Raw genomic sequence first — 22,136 nt, forward strand, 5'->3', positions numbered from 1 at the left:
TGACCAGTTGTCCCATTAGTCAGCTACTGTCAATTATACGAATGATCGGGAATTTAGTCGTTTCATTCGAGGTAATAGACAGAGGCGGACAAGGTGCCAAGATTCGCAACGGTTGTGATTTCTTTTAATTTGTAATTTAAAATCAGTTTATAAAAACTTTTAATGACATTGAGAAGTCTCACTGCAGAACCATATTATCCAATGCTAGGGAATAAATCTAAATTAATCAATTTTATTACAAAATCTGTTTAAAATTATTAAATCGTTTAGTAATTTTGTTTTAATGGTATTGCAAGGCTTAAAAAATAATTAGATCAAGAAGGGACTTATTTTATAAGAAAGTTACTTGTATTAAGCAGTCATTAATTACTTCGACCGTCCTCCAACAAACAAATCGCCTTTTCTCAAGACCTAAGAAATAACTTTCACGAAGAATACAACCCCTACATAAAACACTTTGAAAAATAACAAACATTAATACTTTTAAGAAATATTGTAGGATTGGCGACTAGTTGAAATACCGCAACTTCCATCGCCCCCAAATATCGGTCTGCTTGCTCTCGATGTGTTTCACACAGGGAGGAAACGCCTGTGTGAAATATATCAATTTCACCATATTTACTCGTCAGGCTAAACAGAAATTGATCGTTATATACGATTTTTATTATGTACCATTCAGAAAAATGCCCAAGTAATGTCGTTTGTAGACCTCCCCGATCCTTTCCGGTACAAAGTGACGCTCTAAACCTTCACAGCCGACAAATTGGAATGTAGATTGACCACCTGCATAATGTTACTACTGAATGTCAATTGGAATGCAAATTTCTAGAAATTCCTATTTTTCCGATAACACTCTAGTATGATGTTGACAGTCAAGTGACATTTAATCACCGTAATAATGTATAAAAATTACAAATAGATCCATATTATAATTTTTAATCCAATATTACAATTTTTTCGGGTTAACTGAAGTTAGATGTAGATGAATTAGTCGGGGGTAATAACCTCCGGTCTGTACCTACAGCACACCAGTGAGTCCTATTTCATCAAGGAACTTGATCAGTAGGCTCGGTTTCAGTGGTTGAATTTCTTCTACAGTCGCATTGTACGTCCCTAAAAAATTCCTCCTGCTGGCAAGTGTAGCACCTCAATTTGTTAATAGGTGAGTTTGTGTCTGCTCTGTTTCTTTGCAGAATCTGCATGTGCTGTCTTGGGTTATGCCAATGTTCTTTAAATGTCCGTTTAGTTTGCAGTGTCCTCTTAAGAATCCTGTTAGGCTTCGCAGTTTTTCCTACTTACATTTACTTACATATACATTCTGTCACTTCTTTCCTTCTGAAATTTGTTAGGAGGTTCTTGGATTGTTTGTGTCCAATGTGTGAATTCCATTGCACTAGGATACAATCTTCTCCATCTTACACCATACAGCCCCGATCTCGCTCCATATGAATACCATTTAATAGCTTACTTTATATACTCAAAAACATAAAATCGGACGTATTATGTTGCTTATTTCAAATTATGTGTATGTATTTTTAACATTATATTAATTGCAACGTACTTATTTTAATGTGAACCCAATATTAAATGAGATGAGAAATTTACAAATTGTAATAAAAAATGTTTAGTTATGACTTTAATTAACATGCGTTATTAATTAAAACCAGGTAATCGTTAGTTAGATGCATTCTATCACTTAATGGATTTTCCAGTGTTTTTGTGAACTGTTCGAAAATAACTTCACCAAAACACCGGAAAATCTGATCTCATAAAAATTCAAGCTGGTTGTCTGTGATATTGTGACTCAGTCTCACTGTCGTGTCAATTAGATTGAATTACTGGCACAAAGATAAGCCGAAGTGATTAAAAACAAAGGCGTATATTTCGAGAAATAGCGTCAAGTATTGCTAATATTTGCTTTTATTTGTATTTAACCGTAACAACATTAATCGAGTAAACAGCGAGACAGCGAATCGTCAAAGATTACCTTGTGAATTATTTACGATCCACAAAATGAATTTATTTATGAAGCAGCAAGCCCAAGTATCGAGTACTGTTATCACAGTTATTGTGATATTGATTCTCACCTTCATAAAGAAGTTTTTTTTATAATTAAGTTTAACATGGAATTCTGGATATGGTAAAATTTATCCAGGACTCACCTTGACTCGTACCAAAAGTTCAGCATTTCTTTCTCTCGTTTATGCCAAAAAAGAACTAGATGTTTTGTCATATAATCGTTTATAGTGTTTATGCTGGAGGATGTTGGTCCAATTTTTGAATTTTACTTTGGCATGTTGTGCCTACTTTCATGTTCTAGACTCTGAAAAAGAAAGAGCAAAACGTTCCGAAACGAAATTTGTAAAGAATAAAAGCTGACAAAACATCTACGTAGTTCTTTGAATAATCCTACACCATCGCTAATATTTGGAAATATAGATAGAGATAACATTTATTGTTTATTATTTATTTTTTTATTTATAAGCTATTTTTTAATTAATTTATTATTTAACGCAAAAGATGGAGAAAATTTGAACGTAGTTCTTTTTGTCTGAATAATTCCACCCTACACCATCGCAAATATTTGGAAATTTAGTTAGAGATAACTTTTTTTAAATTTATAAGCTATTTTTTAATTAATTTATTATTTAATGCAAAAGATGGATAAAATTTACTCTTTCAAAAAAATTGTCGTAATATCTTTTTTCCAAAGATAGTTCCGGCGCTCATCACTGTAAGGTAAATGTCCCGGGTTCGAATCCAGCGGCCCTGCATTCGAACCCGACATACTAACAAATGTTTTTTTTCCCAAAAAAACACCGGCAAGATATGTCCTCTGCAGTTGCGAACCCTCGTTTAAAAAAATTGTAATAATGCGAAAACCCTTTTCATTCACCCTTATCCTCTATTTCTACGAGATGAAAGTTGCCGTTCCAAATAAATTTTGAATATCGGTTGAAATAGCAAATTACCGAAATTATCAATCGCTAATAAAAGTAAATTCTTTGAGAATTTTTTTGACTCTACCACGACGTTAAGGTCAGTTCAAGATGAAGAAAAACATGAAATACCAAACTATTAGTGATGTTAATGAACGCTCAACAGACTTTACTACTTTGCACGACGAGATTCCCGAAATTCACATTGTCACGTTCAAGAAAGGTCCTGTAATTCCCGTCGGCTTGTTAACGTGAACTGAGGCAATTTAAGAACGCAAGCAATCAGTCACTGTCGGTCAAGTTATTATACTCTGATGCGCACCGCACCTCTCATGACTCTATGCCTCTTGATCCTCACTTGTCACAATTCCAATTGTAATTCCAAATCGGAATGAGTTTAGAGTTTCAGATCGAAAGCGTTCCGCTCCCATAACGAGAGGATCCAGAGTTAAAATCTGCTTGGCGCATTCCCAATCTCGCGATAAGACTCAGTAAAACAATATGGAAGTAAACAAAATTCTTGAGACGTGTTTATCATTGCTGTTTCGCCAGAATTGATATATATAACTTGTTCATTCATTTTTAATTACTGCGCCGTTGAAATTGCTTGAAATGCTCCCCGAAGAGGTCTTGTGATCCATTGTTTCTACTTGTATTGTGTTGCGCTTCAGCTGAGAAAATTGAAAATACGATTTAATTTCCTTATTTGCATACCGCTGTAAGTCGTAGAGAAAGACTTTACAATTAAGCCGAACAGACTCCACAAATCATCGTTTAGCACACAGCTCCTACTGTTTAAATCTCTGAATACATTTCCAATCTGAACTGTCGACAAGAAATAAGGACGATTTAATAGATCCAATTGAAATTTTAACATCTTACTGTGCCTTAACTATGGAATGTTCGGTTAATTTATTGTTGACGGTTTTGTTTTCGTCGTATTTTATTTCAACGGAGGCGTGCTAACACATTAATGTAGCTTTACTGTGAACCAAGTTTGCATATTTCGTCCCTTTGTAATACTGGAACAAAGCTGATGAATTCATGACAAAGATATTGCCCATTTCAAGTGTACATCTTGAAACAACTTCTTAATTGTAAGGCTATAAAAATACTACTGGTTTCCTTGTAAGCCTATTCTAGCCCGTTTCGCCTCGAGAGAATGTTTGTTTGTTATCGTTTGTCTTTTTTTCTTTTTTTTTAGTTCCTGTGAAATTTAAACAAGCCTTAAAAATCCTTTAATCGATTGTAACGATATAAAGATTTAAATAGTACTGCAAAGGTCACCAAGTAATCAGGTTATAATGCGACGCCCTCTATGTAGAGCGAGACTAGGCCTTGTTAAGGCGAACAAATGACTAGCTCAAATTAAACCGTTTTCTAAGTTAAAACCATCTAGTTAATTTAAAGTTTTAAAAATATTTTTATGTTTAACTGTAGAGAGAATTGGGTGAAAATGGTTTGGAGTTGTGCTACACTTTACATCAAACACCCGTTAAAAGGTTTAGTGTCTAGATGTCAAGCAAAGGGCCACGATAAAAAATCTTTTTAGATCTTCAAAGATAGCAATGTTTGAAAAGGTGGAAAATATTGTCAGACCGATTGTAAGTTTATCTCAATCTCGTTCAAGTGTTCCTTTCAAGATAATGGCCACATAAATTTCTGTAAATTCAGTCTTACAATTGAAGTCGAATAATAACATAACAACCCATGATCTAGAATTGGGAGTGTTTTCGCCATTGTTCCAAGCAAGCAGACCGCATGATATCTCGACCCGGTTATTACAATAGACGGGCGTAGGCCGCGAAACGTCAACCAGTCGAACATTCGGCCATAAATCAAAGATTCCGAGATTGGCCGAGATAGGAAGGTGTGTTTCCTTTGCCATCAGTAACGGTTGAAGATGGCCTGCAACAATCGATGTCAGCGTAGAGCCAGTAATAAAATTTGTTAGCAGTTGCAGATAAGGTGATCGAGGTGAATTCCGGGCGGAAACCGGTCGACCTTGATGCAGAGAGCAAGAGGTTTCTTCTTCAAATTCAAAACCACTTCTGCTGCTGATCTGCATATTCTAAAAACATATAATAACACTAGAGGCTAATTCACTAGAATGAAACTGTAAAATTATATCGACAATTATATTTTGGCTAGAAAAAACACAATTAAATCACTTCACGCCCCTTGTGCAATATTTAGCCTTGTTTATTCTACATAATTTTAAAAAAAACACATTCTCCCTGCTTGCCGGATTATGGATTAAGCCAATAGCGTGTTCAATAGGCGTTCGGATTTAGAGATAATTTGTCATTAGAATTGATCCATTGATTATTCTAGCCACCTTCTCAACAGGAAATGTCGATGTTTTAATAAATTATAGTACTCTGTTAATCTACTGACCGATTAAAGTTGTCTGGAGTATCTTCTAGATTGACTGATTATACAGAAGTATGAAAGAAAACGTACTTTTGTCATTTCTTCGTGAGAATGCGATTATTTTGTTTTTTCCTGTTATTAATATAACAATATTTGCATTTACTTTATTTACTATAGTTTCAACGTATCTCTGTCATTTTTACGTTAGACCCTTACGTGAAAAAAATATTACTTTTATCTCTACCGATTTTTAAGATGCAGGGTGTGATAAAAAATTTGGATGGGTCTTGCACGCGTCTGATCAGTTTAGAACCTTTCTACTTTCAGTCCAATCTAATTCTAACCCTGGTTGAATTAGTTACAAGATTTGTTTATAATATCTTTGGAAAAAAATAATAATAAGTTTATTATTAGAAATAGCATTTTAAATATTTTTGTCATCAAAATTCAGTTGTACTGTATTTGTTGTTCTGTAAACCTATATTTAGTCGGTTTTTCGTTTAATTCATTAAGTTTTAAAGAACTACTATTTTCTTCCTCACTATTTCAGATCATAGAGATTTTTTTATTTAGTTTCGATTTTTATTAACTGCACAATAAATTCAAAATAAACAATTAGGATTCAAATGATAATATTGTTTTATATCTTAGTTTTTTATGGTTTTCTAGCACTTTTTTTTAACAACAATTAAACAAATGTGACAATCTAACAAAGAAAAAAGCATGTCGCAATATGTTTCGGAGATCACCAATCTCCTCCATCAGTCAACCTACTTTTGTTTTGGTAAACACCTTGTACATTCAATTCTCCGTCCTCAATATCCTAAAAACCAACAGTTTAACTGTTACAGACAACTTTTTATCTATTCATTTCACAAAAACTATTTATTTTAAACAACTTTTATACTTTTTGACAATATTCAAGAATACTCAATCAAATTTTAATAAGTTATACAGTTGTTAAACGAAATAAAATGCTAGAAAACCAAACAAAAATTATTTAAATAAATACTGTAACACAACATAAATCAAAAACAGTTTATTGGTAACATTTCGTATAAGTTTAATCATATTTTATCTTGGGATATATATATTCAGTCCAACAAAGCCACACAGTTTCAAATTCAATTCAAAACATACAGTATGTAATAAGAACCATATTGACTATGGTCATCAATATACCTAATTAAATTTTTATTATTATCAGTCTTTAATATTATTATTTTATATTTAACAAAGATCAGGGATAAGGCCGATTAGGAAGAAAACAGTTCCTTCAGCCGACCTTTGGAGAAATATATCCACTTCATCAAGCTCGGCGAAGGAACTAAGAGTTTTCTTTCCAATTGGTCTTATCCTCGATCTTCCTAATATAAAATGAAAGATTAATTGTATTATTAATAAGGTGTTTATCGGTTTTGGTTCCTATAGAAAGGTCAGATATTTAAAAGAATGTCCGAGGTAGAAAATAAACTATTATACATACGTTTAAAAATTCTTGGTTTAATTTATCTTTGGTTATAGCAGATTTGTACAATTGTAATTCTTCAAAGCTTAATTTGTTATTGTGTTTAAGTAAGCAGAGACGTAAACAATGTGTTCAAAGAAATAAGTCGTTTAAAGAGATAAGCGATTCCAAAGCTTTTGTCGCAGCTTTCCCTTAACTATCTTCTTTCCCTAGTGCTTTTAGACGTGAGTATAGGCCTATTGATGAAAATCTATCGCACCGACACTTTTATCTTAAAGGGTGTAGTCTCATCCAACGTTGGTGGACGAGTGGGGAGGTATGGTGGGGACATAGTAGTGGGAGCACCCTTAGGCTTAAGTCCAAACCTGTCAGTTCTTAGTGTCCCGCGGTTTGCGTCAGTCGGCTGGAACAAAAACATTTTGTTGAAAAGAAAAAATCAGACTTGGTTTTATTTTTTTCTTCGTTTCTTGTGTTGCCACAGATGCTGAGGTGACTCACACGTACGGGCCCCTCGACGGCTCTCTCTACGCAACGGTCGCCAAAAAGGAGGAGGTGATCGCCAGCCCTCATACAGTGTCAATGGACAGTGGCATCTCATCCGCCGGTAACGGACTAGCCTCACAGGGACCCTGCTTAGACCAACATCGAGAATTGGACAAGCTGCTTTCGGAAATGCTCATGACAGTCAGAGACATTGAGGAAGTCCCGTACCACGCGAGGACGGACAGCCGTCCCTTCAGCTACGGCCTCGCGAGCCCGCGTCTCGTCAGGAAGCTCAGTAACGACAGACCTTCGCCCGTTTTCCACGAGGGGTAAGTAACATCATTTCAACTTTTCCTTACAAAATAACAGAACAGCTTTTTTTCCCCGGATTCATGAATTATTAATTTTCTCGAGCTTTAATTATAACCGCTCTCCACAAGGTGGAATTCATATTAACACGTGATTTGTGAGGCCGCCAAACGCAGACTTGTTATTTTTACATGTTTTCATTACGTTTTACTTGTAGCCAACAGATCGGAATAACAGTCATTAATGCCCTGTTAAAAATGAAGAACGGTGACAGTGCAAGTTTCTTCTCAAAACAAATTGCATTTTAATTATACTGAAGTATCCACAATGCACGTAGATGCATCTCGTTATATTTCGTCACTTAAAATGGATTACATAGTGGGTTTTTGTACCGATTCTACTTTTTTCTTTTTTTCCTAAGTTAGGAAATTTCTTTTACCGCCGTGGGATTCAAATGAGCTCCTGCTTTGTGAGCTGTGTCAGCACTTTTAAAACGACAAAAGTCGTCCTTTTTGTTTTTTAACGAGTCCTGTTTTTCACTTATGTCCGTAAACGCTGGTACGCAAGAACTTTGACGTGGTACACTCTGCGGTTGTCCACAATTAAAACATTTTATTTTTTTCTATTTTAACCGCTCTAGAGAATGGGAAACGTTTAAATTAAACACGACTTCTACCATTTTGTCTGCTTAAAAATACATAAACTTGTAGAGGAAAGAGGCAGAACAATAAGATTTTGTATTTTTAATTACAATTAATTAAGGTTTTTAGTTGAGATAAAAAAGTCAATGGCACGAGCGGGATTCGAACCCACGATCTTCGGCTAGATACGCCGCTGCTCTACCACTTGAACTATCGTGACCTCCATCCACTTGGACACTAACTTCCCATCTCAACCCCACCTTTTGAATTTTCCCTCCTTTTTGCCATTTTTCAATTGACTTTTTTATCTCAACTAAAAACCTTAATTAAATGTAATATATTAATTGGTCAAGCGGACCACGAAATTGGTGATTTTATATTTTTAATATTAATCTGTAGCCCATATAGGTGTACAATAATAAGCGAAAAATCTTAACTTCTGTCGTGTTAATTTTTTATTGTTATTTTATTTTAAGAGAGGTTTTAAAAATTGTTTTGAATCTTTCTTAATCTACCTTCAAATACATATATCTTTTAAATTACTAAATGGATTGTTAATTTTATTTTATGTGTATGTTTCATGTCGTTATATTTCATGTGCTCTTCTCTGTTAGTTATTTTTGACTATTGAATACAGCAGTTTTGCAGTTTTGTAAATAATAAAATACACAAAATACTTCTTAGAATCGACAGATGTCTTAATTATTTTAAAGACATAAAATATAATTTAAATAATTAAATCACTGCTAAAATTTAAGCATCGGTGCAAGAAATTTTCGTTTTTCATAGCCTGGAGACATTTAAGAAGTGTGAACTTTTTGTGAAACGCCTCTGCTGACAAAACGTCCAAGTGGTATTCATTATGGAAACGAAAAGATGATATCCTTTTAAAGCTGATAGGGAAATCGCCAAACCGGATTTGGAGGATATGCCTAAAGAGTTTTAAGTCGAATTATAAACCTGTCAAATATTTCATGCTTTGGCCAGCACACTTTCGTGGGTAACATTTCTTTCGAAAAAATAATTCCTTATGGAATTATTTTCATAATCTACTTATGATTTATTGTGCCCTATGGGGAATAAGATAAATAAAGATTCTTATTTGTTACTTAATCCGATTTACGTTTGATATAAAAACGAATGTTATAACAGTATCAGTATATAGATAAATATAAACGCTCTAAGTTGTCTTGAAGTGGAAAAAATGGACTAAGTATAGATGTTACTAATTCTGATCCAGGACCCTCCTACGTGCAATGGCGACTTCCTAAGTTCGAAACCGTATCTGTGTCAACTTGCACTAATAACTGTCTTTAGGAAGAGTGAAAACGCCGAGGGAAAAGTGATCATGTCTATTACATAAATTCATATTGCGGTTTTTAGCGTCCACTCTGCAACTGGTGAACACGCTGGAAAAAATACGATGACTCCTCGTGGGCATGATCTTTAAAAAGCAATAAGGACACTGAGATCGCCCTAATTCCAAATAGGACCGTTGATATTTAAGGCGATCGATCGTTTTAAGGTCTTTACCCTCATTATGAAAACACGCGTAAGGCCCGAACCTTTTTTGTTGTGTTTAAGATTCGTCAAACATATAGATTATAGATGAAAAAATTGGCTTATTAAAAAATTTAGGTAGTAATCATGTTTCATTAGTAGTAGGAATAGAATTTTTGCCTACTATGTACGTTATCGTACAATTTGCATTTTATGTACAACTACCCACAAAAATTTCTAGCTCCAGGTTAGCCTACATCCGCCTCCCCGTCGTGTTTTGCAATACTATATATACACTGAGCCTTCTACCTACAAACGAGACCTTCAACAGAGACCAGCTCTGTGAGAGGACATGCACGCAAATAAAAATATCCCACACAGGCGCGCATATATGCACACACAACCACAAGCGTACGCATTCTTTTAAGCTTATCCCTATCTATATAAGCTAGCTTTGAATACTTTGCAAAAATCGGTTTCTCATTAATCCCTTTACACATTTCACGTGTACAGTCAACTTTTTAAACAAAGTAATCTTATAGTGTTTTGGTCGGTTTTTTCATATTTCCACTAATATTCAAATTAATTACTTTTTTATTATATATGTGCTTCTACTACTTGAGTGTTAGTAGTCTGTAAAATAACTGTAAATTGTCTAAAAAATGAGTCATATACTGAACCCTTTCTTTCTAACAGCAAGTTCACTGGCATAAACCAATAAAATTTAAACATAGAAAGACTTTGAAGAATTTCAAAAATCACTACGCTGTGGCAAAACTTTTTACGGATTGGCGAATTTAAGAAAAATTAATTAATCTAATCAAAATTCGGATGGTATGGTACGATCGGTACATTCTTTTTTCGATGAGTATGGTAGATAAAACCCTTCAAAAGTTGTGTATCGTGGAAAAGCTATTATCGGCTTAAAAAGTGCATAGGTAGCGGAGAATTTTCTTGGCAAGTCTGTTTTTCCGGAAAAAGTAACAATTGTAGCTACTATAAGGAGGAGTTGGAGGAGTTAGAATTCTTTTATTTTTTAATTTTATTTACGTTTATAACCCAATTTTTTTCTCATACTTAATCACTCTGTATAGCCCAATTTTTTCCTAAAAAATCTCCTTTGACTTACATCTTTCCAATGTTAACATTGAATAAAAAAAACTTCCAAATTTTTTTGAAGCTAGAATACATGACAATTTATGATTAAGGAAAAAACCTTAACATTACCAACATAAGTTACCAAATATAATTATTTATAAACAATACAATGAACTTCAAAAAAATGGAAAATAATTTTTAGATAACTCAGAATAAAATTAACTAAACGAGTTGTTTTTTACGTGGAATTTCATAATTTATGAATAAGGAAAATATTGTACCTTGGCATACATAGGTGAGGCTGAGGATGAGGAGGCGCGGTCTCGGAAACGTTTCAAATAAATTATTTTTAAAAAAACATGGTTATTAAAGTTCAACAAAGCCTACTTCTTACTGAATCAAAAACAAACCAAGGAAAAATATTTTAAAAAGTAAATACATTCTTTCCTGTATAGCATTCTCTCGAGTAGGGTGGTGGAGTACTCTATATTTCACCAACCACATTCTACACATTCACGCCAATCAATACATTCAACTTCAATGTACACAAAATGTATATAAAACGTAAATAAAAATATCTGTCAGTACTATACTGAGAGGCAAAAAGGTGGCCACTTTTAATATTTTTAATTAACTGTTAGACGTCCATCGATGATCTTACAACAATATTTGGCCCGTTTTAACCGTTAAACGACGTGCGAGAAGGCTAGCCACTGGCCCAGAACTTCTGACAAGCCACAGAACAGCTCGGTTAAGTTTTACAAGAAATCACATCAATTGGTCTGAACAAGGTCGGACTAAAATCGTGTTTTTGGATGAGTTAAGGTTTTCTCGAAGAAAACCAATTCTGACTACCGAGAGAGGGTTTGGATAAGAAAGGAGAGTGATAATATTTTCACTCCGGAGAAGCTACGGAGGTGGTTGTTACGGTTTGGGCAGGCATTTGTATGGAAGGTCGTACTAACCTGATCTTCATCGAGGGGTCCCTATCAGCTGGGCGATACATTGGAGACATGTACGATACATTTTTGTTAAAATTGTTTTACTTTTTTTATTTCATTCATCACGATAGCTCAAGTGGTTAGAGAAGCGGTGTATTGAGCCGAAAGTCGTGGGTTCGAATCCCGCTCGTGACACTAACTTTTTCATGTTATCTAAGGTTTTAGACAAAAAAGATAATTAATTGAAATTGATAAAGCTGATTGATATTCCACGGCGTTTTTTAGGATTAAAAACATAATTATTTATGGGCAAAGAAAAGAATTACATTGACATTGATCTACAACAAAATAAATTTTCTCTTATCGTCTCCTTTGGCAAATATATTAAGTTGTTTTTATAAGAATATATTTTTGGATAGATATTAATTTATGTGATAAGAAAATGTTCCTTGACATCTTTAGGTCTGTTATAAATGTGAATAAAATTGTAACTATCTGTTTAGATTGATTATAATTTTAAAAAAATTTGTCCTCTGATAAATAATAATTTATGTAAAAAGGATAAGATTAACTTAATATTCTTTGTTGAGTTACCAAATGTTATGAATAAGCAAAAAAGTGGATTACGGGATAAGTACGAATGTTTGAATGTGTAATAAATAATAGTTTATGAGTAAGGAATACAATTATCTTGACATACTTCTGTAGTTATCAAACTATGAATTTACACATGTAATATCCTAAATATTCTTAAGGATAACGTAATAAATCCGACCACTATTGTATTTTTTAATTGGCTATTGCAGATTTATTTTACGGTGGCTAAGAATAAAAAGTAATTTGCTTAAGATATAAACTGTACTTTAAAATTCTTCAGTGATTTACTAGATATTATTATTTCACACAGAAATTACAGCATAAAATCATAACTATTTTCCCAGGTAACTTTAGGAATGTAAATCGCTACAACTAGATTTTATTTTGTTTAATGAACGTTGTCATAGATAAAAAATAACTAGAAATAATATCTGTCTAGACTAAATATAGTTTATCTTGATCATTTTAAGAAGTTGTAGTAGTTGTAGGTGGGAAAAATTGATTACATGGAGCGTTCTTCGTCAAAGAGATTGATTATAAACAACTTCTTTATTGGTTAGCCAATTATAGAATTTGACGATAAGGATTTTTTTTGGCTTTTTTCATTTGTTTAACAGTCGTGAAATGACCTTTCGCCGTACTCCAGTCGCCCTTCGCCACGACCCTTAAATGGAGGAGACGATTGTGTTAGGATACGACCCACTTTCTAATCTTTTGCAGAAATACTCCTCGGCGGAACTGGAAAAGTCTTCCGATAATTATTTATTTAAGCGTTCGTTATTTCATAGAGAGAAAAAAAGGACCGTCGACCTCCGACAGGGCCTCAACCTTTCACCTTAAACTTTTAAACGCCCTTCGTGATAGTCGTCAGCCTGGCTGAATTTACATGCGCCCCAGTTCGGCCAACAGGTAAACTGCCATTGTCCTAGACACGTCCTAGAGACCTAGAGAGGTTTATTTACAATTTAACCCCACCTCATTTGATATTTATCTTTCTAATAAATTCCATTTAAACGGAGAAAGTCTTCTTATAATTAGTTAACTTAACATATGTTTCTTGTAAAGATCCTCTTTCTACTACTAATGGATTTAACATTTTTTTAAAGACACTTTATTCCCTATGAAGCATTCACTTAATTATATTCCAGGTGTTTTTTTTATGAAAGTTTAATTAAACGAAAGCAAAGATTTCTATTGATTTTGTCCCTAGACCTTTCGTCTATCCATCCATTAGTCGTCAGGACCAAAGATAAGTTGAAAAGTATAATTAGGAAAAAAGAGAAATTTTATGTGGATTTCCAGCAAGGCTTCAAAGTGTGGGAGGTTTTACGTAATATCTGTCAACCCACGAATATCAAAGACCGTTTTGGTTCTTGGTGCTTAACGAGCGGTTATTGCATTTGTGAAATACCAGATGCCGTATTGGAAGAACGAAGTGGGGAAAAAAGAGTTTCTTCGGCTCCTGTAATGTAGGTTAGGCACGTCATCTGGGTGGATTAAGTCCTCTTAAGCCCCGTAGGGAAATAGGAGGACGTTCCCTTCCGGCGTCCCGCCGTCTCAGGGCGAACCGGAGGCGGTAGTGCAGACTTCGTCCTTTATACTTATTCCCTCGACGGCGTTTGGACCATCTGAGGGTACCAGGTGGCCGAACAAGTACGACCCACTTATTACGTTGCTATGGGCACCTCGTAAACATTCTAGTCTTCCGTTTTGCAAAAATCTCAACGGTATATGAAATTATAATCTTATAAAACACTAAACATTAGTAAAATAAGTCTTTTCATTAAGAAAGTAAATTCTGTAACTAATCTTCTATAATCGTCAAAACAAAAAGAAAAAACGTGCTTCTGACTAAAGACATAGAATGAAAACATTGAAATACGAAAACATTCGTTATTGAAACAAGAAATAGAATGGAAATATTTTTCATATAAGTTATTCTCATGGCACTCTTAATTTTTATTTTCAATAAATTCCAAGATAAGTGATTCATAATTATTATGGATTTATTTAAAATTTCAATAGGACATTCTTTTGCTTTTAGTCAATAGTTATACAAGAAAATTTCTAAGAAGTAAGTATTGTCAAGTTGATTTTCAAAAACAGTGTATTACTGGAGTACATGCCATATCTAAAATTACCATTTTCATTCGATTATTAACACCACGTCTTAATGGACTTTGGACTTGTGTCGAATTTGATCTGTTTGTCAGAGTCACTCGTTGTGCTTGAGGGGTGAACTGACCTCTCTTAGGCTCCAGCTCGTCACATGTGTTATAAAAGGCTCCAGACCCCCCCTTGTTTGTCCCCTAATAGTATGCCCTTTCATTATGGACAAGTGATCTTTTGCGGTTGATACTTGAGGAACTTTAACCTGTGTGATTTATCTATTTTTTCTCCGTTGCTCTCCTTCAAAATACTACCGAGATATACTAACTTTCATACATATTCTACTTAATGTAATTGATTTTTTTAAAGAAAAAAAGAAAATAAAGTAGCTGAGCCAAATTAGCTTTCAAACGTTGTTTCAACTATAGTCCCAGGATAAGTACTATCCAGTATTTTCCCAATGAACCAAAAAAAGCGTGTCCTCATATTAAAAATAGCTTGTAAAATATCAGTGCGGTTATAACAGAATAATTGGAAATCAAATTTTAAGATAGTCTGCAAAATGAATTTGAAAAAAGTGTGCTTCAGGCAATGAACTTTTTTTTAAAAAGATCAATGTGCTACTTATTGATTGCAATTCATATATTTTTGAAAATTTATGTACATACACTCTTGAGAGTTGGTATTTTAATAAGGAATCAAATTCTAAAGTGATTGACAGAAAGTCAAACTTAAAAAAATGGGTTGCAGATAATAGTAAGAATATAAACAATGGAGCTTGTAAGAGCAATTATCGCATCCATCCAGTTTAAAATAAATAAGCCAAGAACATAAAAATGTATTTCAGATAGATATGGATACAAAGCTGTTATGAATTTTTTATTATAATAATAAAAGTAATGGTGAAATTATTGTCAAAAAAATCCATTTAACTTAGATTTTTCAAAATAATGTTGAATAAAGCATATGATAATTAGATAATTATATGAATAATGATTATGAATATAAAATCAAAAGGTAACAAAAAACGAATTAAAAAGGGTCTTTTAAAAGTTGTTTTACGAGGGTAAAGGGAGAAATCTCTGTAATATGGATAGGGAAAAAGAAAGAAATTTGCGATAGTATTAAAAAATCAAATTTAAGAAAATTGATAAATTAAATTTAAATAGGAAATGAAAAATCAAAAGTTAATTTATTTGGGATGATGTCTGCACACTAACCAAGATAAACGTAGAAGAAAAAGAAAAAGGATATGTTTTTACTTTTTTAAGTGTTTTTATACTTAGAGAAAAATTGTGTTTGTAATTAAAAAAAGACTTGAAAAAAAGTGTTACAAAGTGTATGCTTAGAAAAATTAATCGAAAAAATAGAGTTTGAATTCCGGCACAGCCATTCTAATTTGAAATAATAATATTATTATTACATATTACGTAAAAGGTATGGTGTCTAACCCACCATACTTTACCGATGGTACGGAATAGATCATGCGAAGTTGACAGCGGACATTTACTTTTGGCCCGTGTGTGTGAGGCATGTAGAGAAAGGTTTTTCGATGTGTCTCACATAATTGAAGGGACTCCATATAAAAAGCGTGTAGCATCTTGAAATAGCATTATCTACCCGGTATGAGAATTGTGTTTGAGGTTATCGTATTTAGGACTCACGTACTGAATTTTGTAGAAAGCAATACGGTTTTATTGTGTAGAATACTGATAGACATCTCGTCTTATGTTTTTTTTTTCTTTTTTTTATATTGGGAGTAATTGTATTCATTAGAGTGAATGTGTTGACAGGGCCGGTTACGGAATATTGAGGTTCCCATAGGCTTTCAATTAGATTAGTTAGATATATCAATCACTCTAATTGAGTGAACGATTTTCAGACCAAATTTCGGGTTTACCACGTAGCAGACTTGGAAATATCTCACAAGATAAATTCATGATTTAAAATCAAAATTTAGGAAATAAATTTTTATAGCTATTTTTTGACTGATTAGAACTCTTTTGTTTCATTAGATTTTCTTTTAAAAACAATGAACATGTGCTAATAGATTTACTAGCTGGTTGACTAATTGTTGTACTGCGGTGCAAAATGGCTTTGAACTTTGACAATTGTTTGAAACTTTAATGAAAAAAATGTATCCGCATTACGTGTAGAACTAGTATTGATCAGATTATTTCTTATTCATTATGTCACACATTTTACCAAACTTTTTTGTTTAAATAATTAATAAGCACTGTTAAAAGAACATACCGTGGCGACAGTTTTGGAATGGTAATTGAATGGGGGAAAAATGGGCAATTTAACAGGCTCATTTTTCAAGCTGAGCTTTTTGGTCCTCTGTTCCCCTTTGAATCAGACCTGGAAAAGAAATAAAAGGCCCACATAATAAACTGAGAGAGGACCGAGTAATAGAAGATTTGTCTTCATCAATTTCAAGTCAGCGGCGGCCTTGGGGAGAGCAAATCGGCTCGTGTGGTTCTAATTGAAAAACTCGACGTTGAAGAATTCATAGGGGACACTGGGTAGCTTCCCTCAGTGGGCGGCTGGAAGATAAAAAAAATAAAGGAATTCAGCCTGCCCACCGATATCCTTTCGGGAAAGCGACAATGCCGAGTGTGGGTTCGAAGTATCCGGGGACTTGATGGAGGGACGCCTTCACCTGCACGCCTCACTTCAAGTCCCCCTCAATGACACGGCAAGGTCGTGGCACACTTGTGGGTGACGCATGCAATTGGCGAAGACTAAACTGATTCAATGTCTCAATTTAATTTATTTTCTATTGGAAATATTAAAATCAAATAAAGAAAACTTTAAAAAAAAACATAAAACTTTAAAATCCAGCCGTACTACCCCTAGAAACTACCCCTTTTTGAATTACCGTACTTTTCTTCCATATATTGGCTCTCAGTAATTTAAGTTAGTTTGTTTGCTCTAACGGTAATGGTGGTCAATGAATGACTGTAAGGGTATTAATTTGTTTGTGATAGTAACAGACAATAAACAAACCTAACAAACAAGCATAAATATCCATGTAGTAAGTTTTATTAAGATTATTTTTGACCTAAATATGCTTTCCTCATTGAGTCAGGGTTAATAGTTATTTAAAATATAAAATTAATTGTTGAAATTAAGGTTTTATTAATTATTAAAAAATATTGTAATTAAAACATTAAAAAATAGTTGAAACTATAAAATAATGTAAAAGTTAAAAGACAATATTGTTAACAAAATTATGACAAAACGATATTATAATTAAGAATGTTATTAAAATTAAAGAAATGAAACTAAAATAATTCACGAACACACTAGACCAACGTATGGTCTCAAAAACAAAGCAAATTCAGTTTTTACTACCAAGCTTTCGACATATTTTAAGGTCATCACCGATGCTTTAAAGCTCGACACAGAATTAAGATATGCTACTTTTCGTGAATCGCGACAGTACGTTCCTGCCAATTCAAAAGTGTGCCAAGCAGCTAAAAGTCCACCGTCATTTTTCCTGTACGCACACACCCGATTACTTCAAAAAAACTACATAATCCGATTTTTATAATTTTTTGACTTGTATCACTTTTCTTTGCATATACGATATGTCAGGCACTTAATAGTGACCAATATATTGCGAAGACAGGGATGTAGGAACACAGCTGGAACATTGTTTACAAGTAATGATTTTTTGAGATTGAACTATTTATGATTATTCGCATCTGTTTTGGTTTGTTTCGTTTTATTTCTAGACGTAAAGTGAGAAAAAGAGAGAAATTTTTTTAGTTCTTTTCGGAGATTTAAGATATAAAAACACCTACTGTCGTATTTTTATTATTCCACAATAAAACGAGGAAATGTACATATAGGTTGCCACTTTTATGGCGTTAACAGAAATGCATAAATTCATGATCATATATTTTTAAGAGTTGAATTTCTGATACAAACATCGTTTTTTGCCTTTTTCTTCATCCCATAATAAATTTACAAACATTAAATATGAATTCTCACTAGTTATCTTAACCGGTTTTCATTATATATTATTTTTTATGAAAAGAAGGTTGAGATGAAAATAAGAAGGAAAACTTAAATAATTGTCGGTTGAGATAAGGAGTTGGTGTCTCGGGGACCGAAGTACGATAGTTAAAAGTGGTGGAGCACCGGGGTACGGATGTCGTGGGTTCAGTCTCGCTCGTGACACTAGGTTTTCATCTCAACCTTCTTTGCATACAAAATGTCCGCCAGTGCAGCATCCCAGGACCCTCTCCATGTAATACGCTATTTTGTTGATGACACGGCCTTCTGCCATCTAATCCTGATCCTTCCCTAGCTAGTACACCCACCCCAATGAAACCTTCCGTCTATTTCACTGGAAAACCCATTCCAACCTTAGATATAGTGCGCTACCTGAGACTGCATTGACAAAAGACTTACGTGGAACCCCATACACGACTTAAGGCAGGGAACTAACCGTCGTTACAACCTACTCCTTAAATTACTTTACCATACATATGACATACACCATACTAACGATCTCAAAATTTACAAGACCCTCTTGAGACCGGTATGGACCTAAGACATTGAAGTTTGGGTTTCAGAGATAAAATCTAATCCCTTCAAAATCCACGCCATCCAATCAAAAATGCTAAGCAAAATATAAACTGTTCCGATAAATATTAAATCAAAATTAAATCCCCATATAAAAACTTCCACAAAAATTTAAACCTTCGCCCTAATCCATTTGTGCAGCACCTTTCTTGTCCTAACGTTGAAAATCCAACACGTCCTTTAAAGTGTTTGTGGCCAAGAAAGGTTGGCTCTAGCTTTAGCTCAAGTGGTTAGAGCAGCGGCGTATTGAGCCGAAGGTCGTGGGTTCGAATCCGTGACACTAACTTTTTCATTTCAACCACGACTTTCCATAAAAAAATAATTAATTGAAAGAATTATTATTTACATTGAAGTCACTCGCTTGTATAAACTTAATTGATGTTATCATCCTTTTTATTTCTTCATGATTGACAATATCTGGTCCAGAGAGGTGAAAACAATTTCCAATTTATTGTAAATCCGTAATAGTACTGTGTCGTGCAACAGGTATAATTCCGAACTCACCGAGATTGATTGCCCTAGGAGAGTGTTTTTAACATGAATTTATATCAAGCCTTTAAATTTACTAACACAAGGTCGCAAACAATTAAAAAATGCCACCAACGGACTTGCTCATCGCTAATTGTGAACCACTTAGCAATTCATTACGACCGTAATTACGCGTTTTGTCTCGTCCGATTCATTTTCGCCTTCGAGGCAATTGTCGTGGGTAATTTCACAATAATTCCAAGTGCCGAAGTCATCCTTAATAGGTTCTCGGGTTGGTAATAAACGTGTATACTTTAATCACACAAAAAAGAAAACGTTCGGGACGAGGATAAGTAGGAATTGCTTCAAAACGTGCTTATTTGAAGAGATAACTTTACTTATTGTTTTTACACACTGTTCTTGAAATATTATAATGAAAAAACAAAACCTTTCGGTATTAGACAAAATGTGTGGTGATTAGTGACCGTTAATCGATATTTATTTAGAGATCGTGAGATGCAGTCTGGTGTGATGTAGGTTTCAGAAAAACATTTTCTTTATCGTGCCAACGTTTCGATCTTTATTGAGATCATCTTCTTTTTCTAAAACCTACATCACACCAGACCGCATCTCTCGATTTCTAAATAATTATACAAAATATAAAATTTTTGTTGACAAAAGTGAACCTCTGGTCTAATTGCCAAGAAAAATTATACCGGTTCCTTTTTTTATATTAAGATATTACCTTTTTCATATTAAAACAATTAAGATTATGTTTTACTTAATAATAATAAATTTATAAAAAATTTTCCATGATATATCAATGTAAGGAATGATAAATTATTAAATCGTGTCTTGTATTCTAAGATTGTGACCAGCAGTCAGCGTGTCGAATATCAAAAAACAGCGAGAGTAGGCGGACCAGGATCAAACCTCTGCGTTTTCTCCGCCCAGACGATATTATAATATACATATCAAAAAGTAGGCGATTACATCAGATTGTTATAGGACACCAACTGGGACCTCTTAAACAACAATTATATTAATATTTACATATTTATTACAATCCAACTGGTTTATAATGTTAAAAAAAATACATTTTTTAGTTAATGTGGTATTCACATAATTAAACACATAGTAATTATCAACCGGTCTATATTTCGTTAGTTAAATAGTAGTCTGATATAAAACAAAGTAATGCATTTGAAAACTTTGGTGAAATAATAGAAAGTTTTGGTTAATTAATTAATTTAATGATTAACCCGTAATTAAGGCAATCTATGCTTTCAAATTAGTTTACATAGGGTGATAAACTTAAGCTTTTATAATGAATAGAAAACAATGTGTATTCCGCAAAAGTTCAGCTTAGAAAGTAATATGAAACCGTCCTTGAAAATGCGATAAGTCCCTCTTTTGTAAACCAATAAACCCAAGCATTTTGAAAAGCATTTAGATAGAAAAAAAAGTAGAAACAGACGGTTTAGATAAACTGTTCTACTAGTTTGTTTTTCTATTGTTTAAACAAAAAATAATGGCACGTCTCAATAATATGTTTTTAAATATATTTCTAAAATGTAGTTTTGTCTGTTACGCAGATATCATTGGTTATTCGAGTGAGTAAACTTAATTATTATAAATCCACCACTTACAATTAGTAGGCAAAACGACAATTGTGATTATTTATTAAGCATTAAATTACACAGAATGTATAAAAGTGGCGCTTTAAATGCACTTGATGCACGAATAGAAAACACTTAGAACAGCATGAACTCATTTAAGTTCGTAGCTATGCTTTTATAACATACTTTTTTTGAAATTGTAGTTTTTATTTGCGCAAATGTATAAACAGTCTAAAAATAATTAAGCAGAGCTGCAGACTTTCGATATGCTTTTTAATAAGCTATGTTTTTGCTGGAAGTTTTGTTTCGTCGCCTTTAGTTTGAGATTTTTGTTTATATAGGGGGTGTAAAGGTTAGTATTTATGTAAAAGATTGATTTTTCCTTGATTCCTGGTCAAATTGTGAAATTTAGTAATTTTGTAATGAAAAAAGGAGCCTACTTGACTTATTCTACCGTCCTCTGGACCAGCTAGGCGGAATGGACGCCTACTTATCACACCAACATTTTTTTTTTGCTAAATAAAGTTATCATTAGCTGACTTTTCAACATTTCTCAGATAGTGGACGATAAGGAGGCGACGAATTATAAAGACGAACACGGTTTCCAGCTCCCAGACCAAGCTAAAAATACAACTGGCGACGCCAAGCTAAAATTAACGGTCGGAAAAAGACATAGGTCCGCTCCGCTAAAAGCCGTAACGAGACGGTTCGAGAAAAAATTATACATATTTATTTATATTAGTAATATTTACATTATTTAGCTAAACGATTTTCCTTCAGAACGTCAGACTGTCTGAAATGAATTTTCAACTTTGCCCGTTTTAAAAAAATTTAATGAACTTTTCATAAACAAGATTGAACTTCATTGGCTGATAATGAAAGGTCTGTCTGAGGTTAAATTAAGTCGAAAAATCGAGGTTTTTCCCTTTGTAGGCGTCAATCTGCTGATCTTTGTACCTTTTTGCCCGCACGTTGTTTAGATAATTATCTCATGA

At 33.6% G+C, this 22,136-nt stretch overlaps 1 protein-coding gene across 10 annotated transcripts in view; it reads left to right on the forward strand.

Annotated features, from left to right (window-relative positions):
* The window catches only part of LOC106667887 (tensin), a 302,717-nt gene that overhangs the window by 254,757 nt on the left and 25,824 nt on the right, over nt 1–22,136 (forward strand). For all 10 annotated transcript variants that reach the window (XM_024226959.1, XM_024226962.1, XM_024226966.1 and 7 more), the window contains one exon: nt 7,262–7,592. In XM_024226959.1, coding sequence (XP_024082727.1) covers nt 7,262–7,592 — 331 coding nt within the window. The remainder of the gene's footprint in view (nt 1–7,261; nt 7,593–22,136) is intronic.

The sequence above is a fragment of the Cimex lectularius genome, unplaced genomic scaffold, assembly GCF_000648675.2.
Source record: "Cimex lectularius strain Harlan isolate CLEC.00 unplaced genomic scaffold, Clec_2.1 scaffold149, whole genome shotgun sequence".
Classification (NCBI taxonomy): Eukaryota; Metazoa; Arthropoda; class Insecta; order Hemiptera; family Cimicidae; genus Cimex; species Cimex lectularius.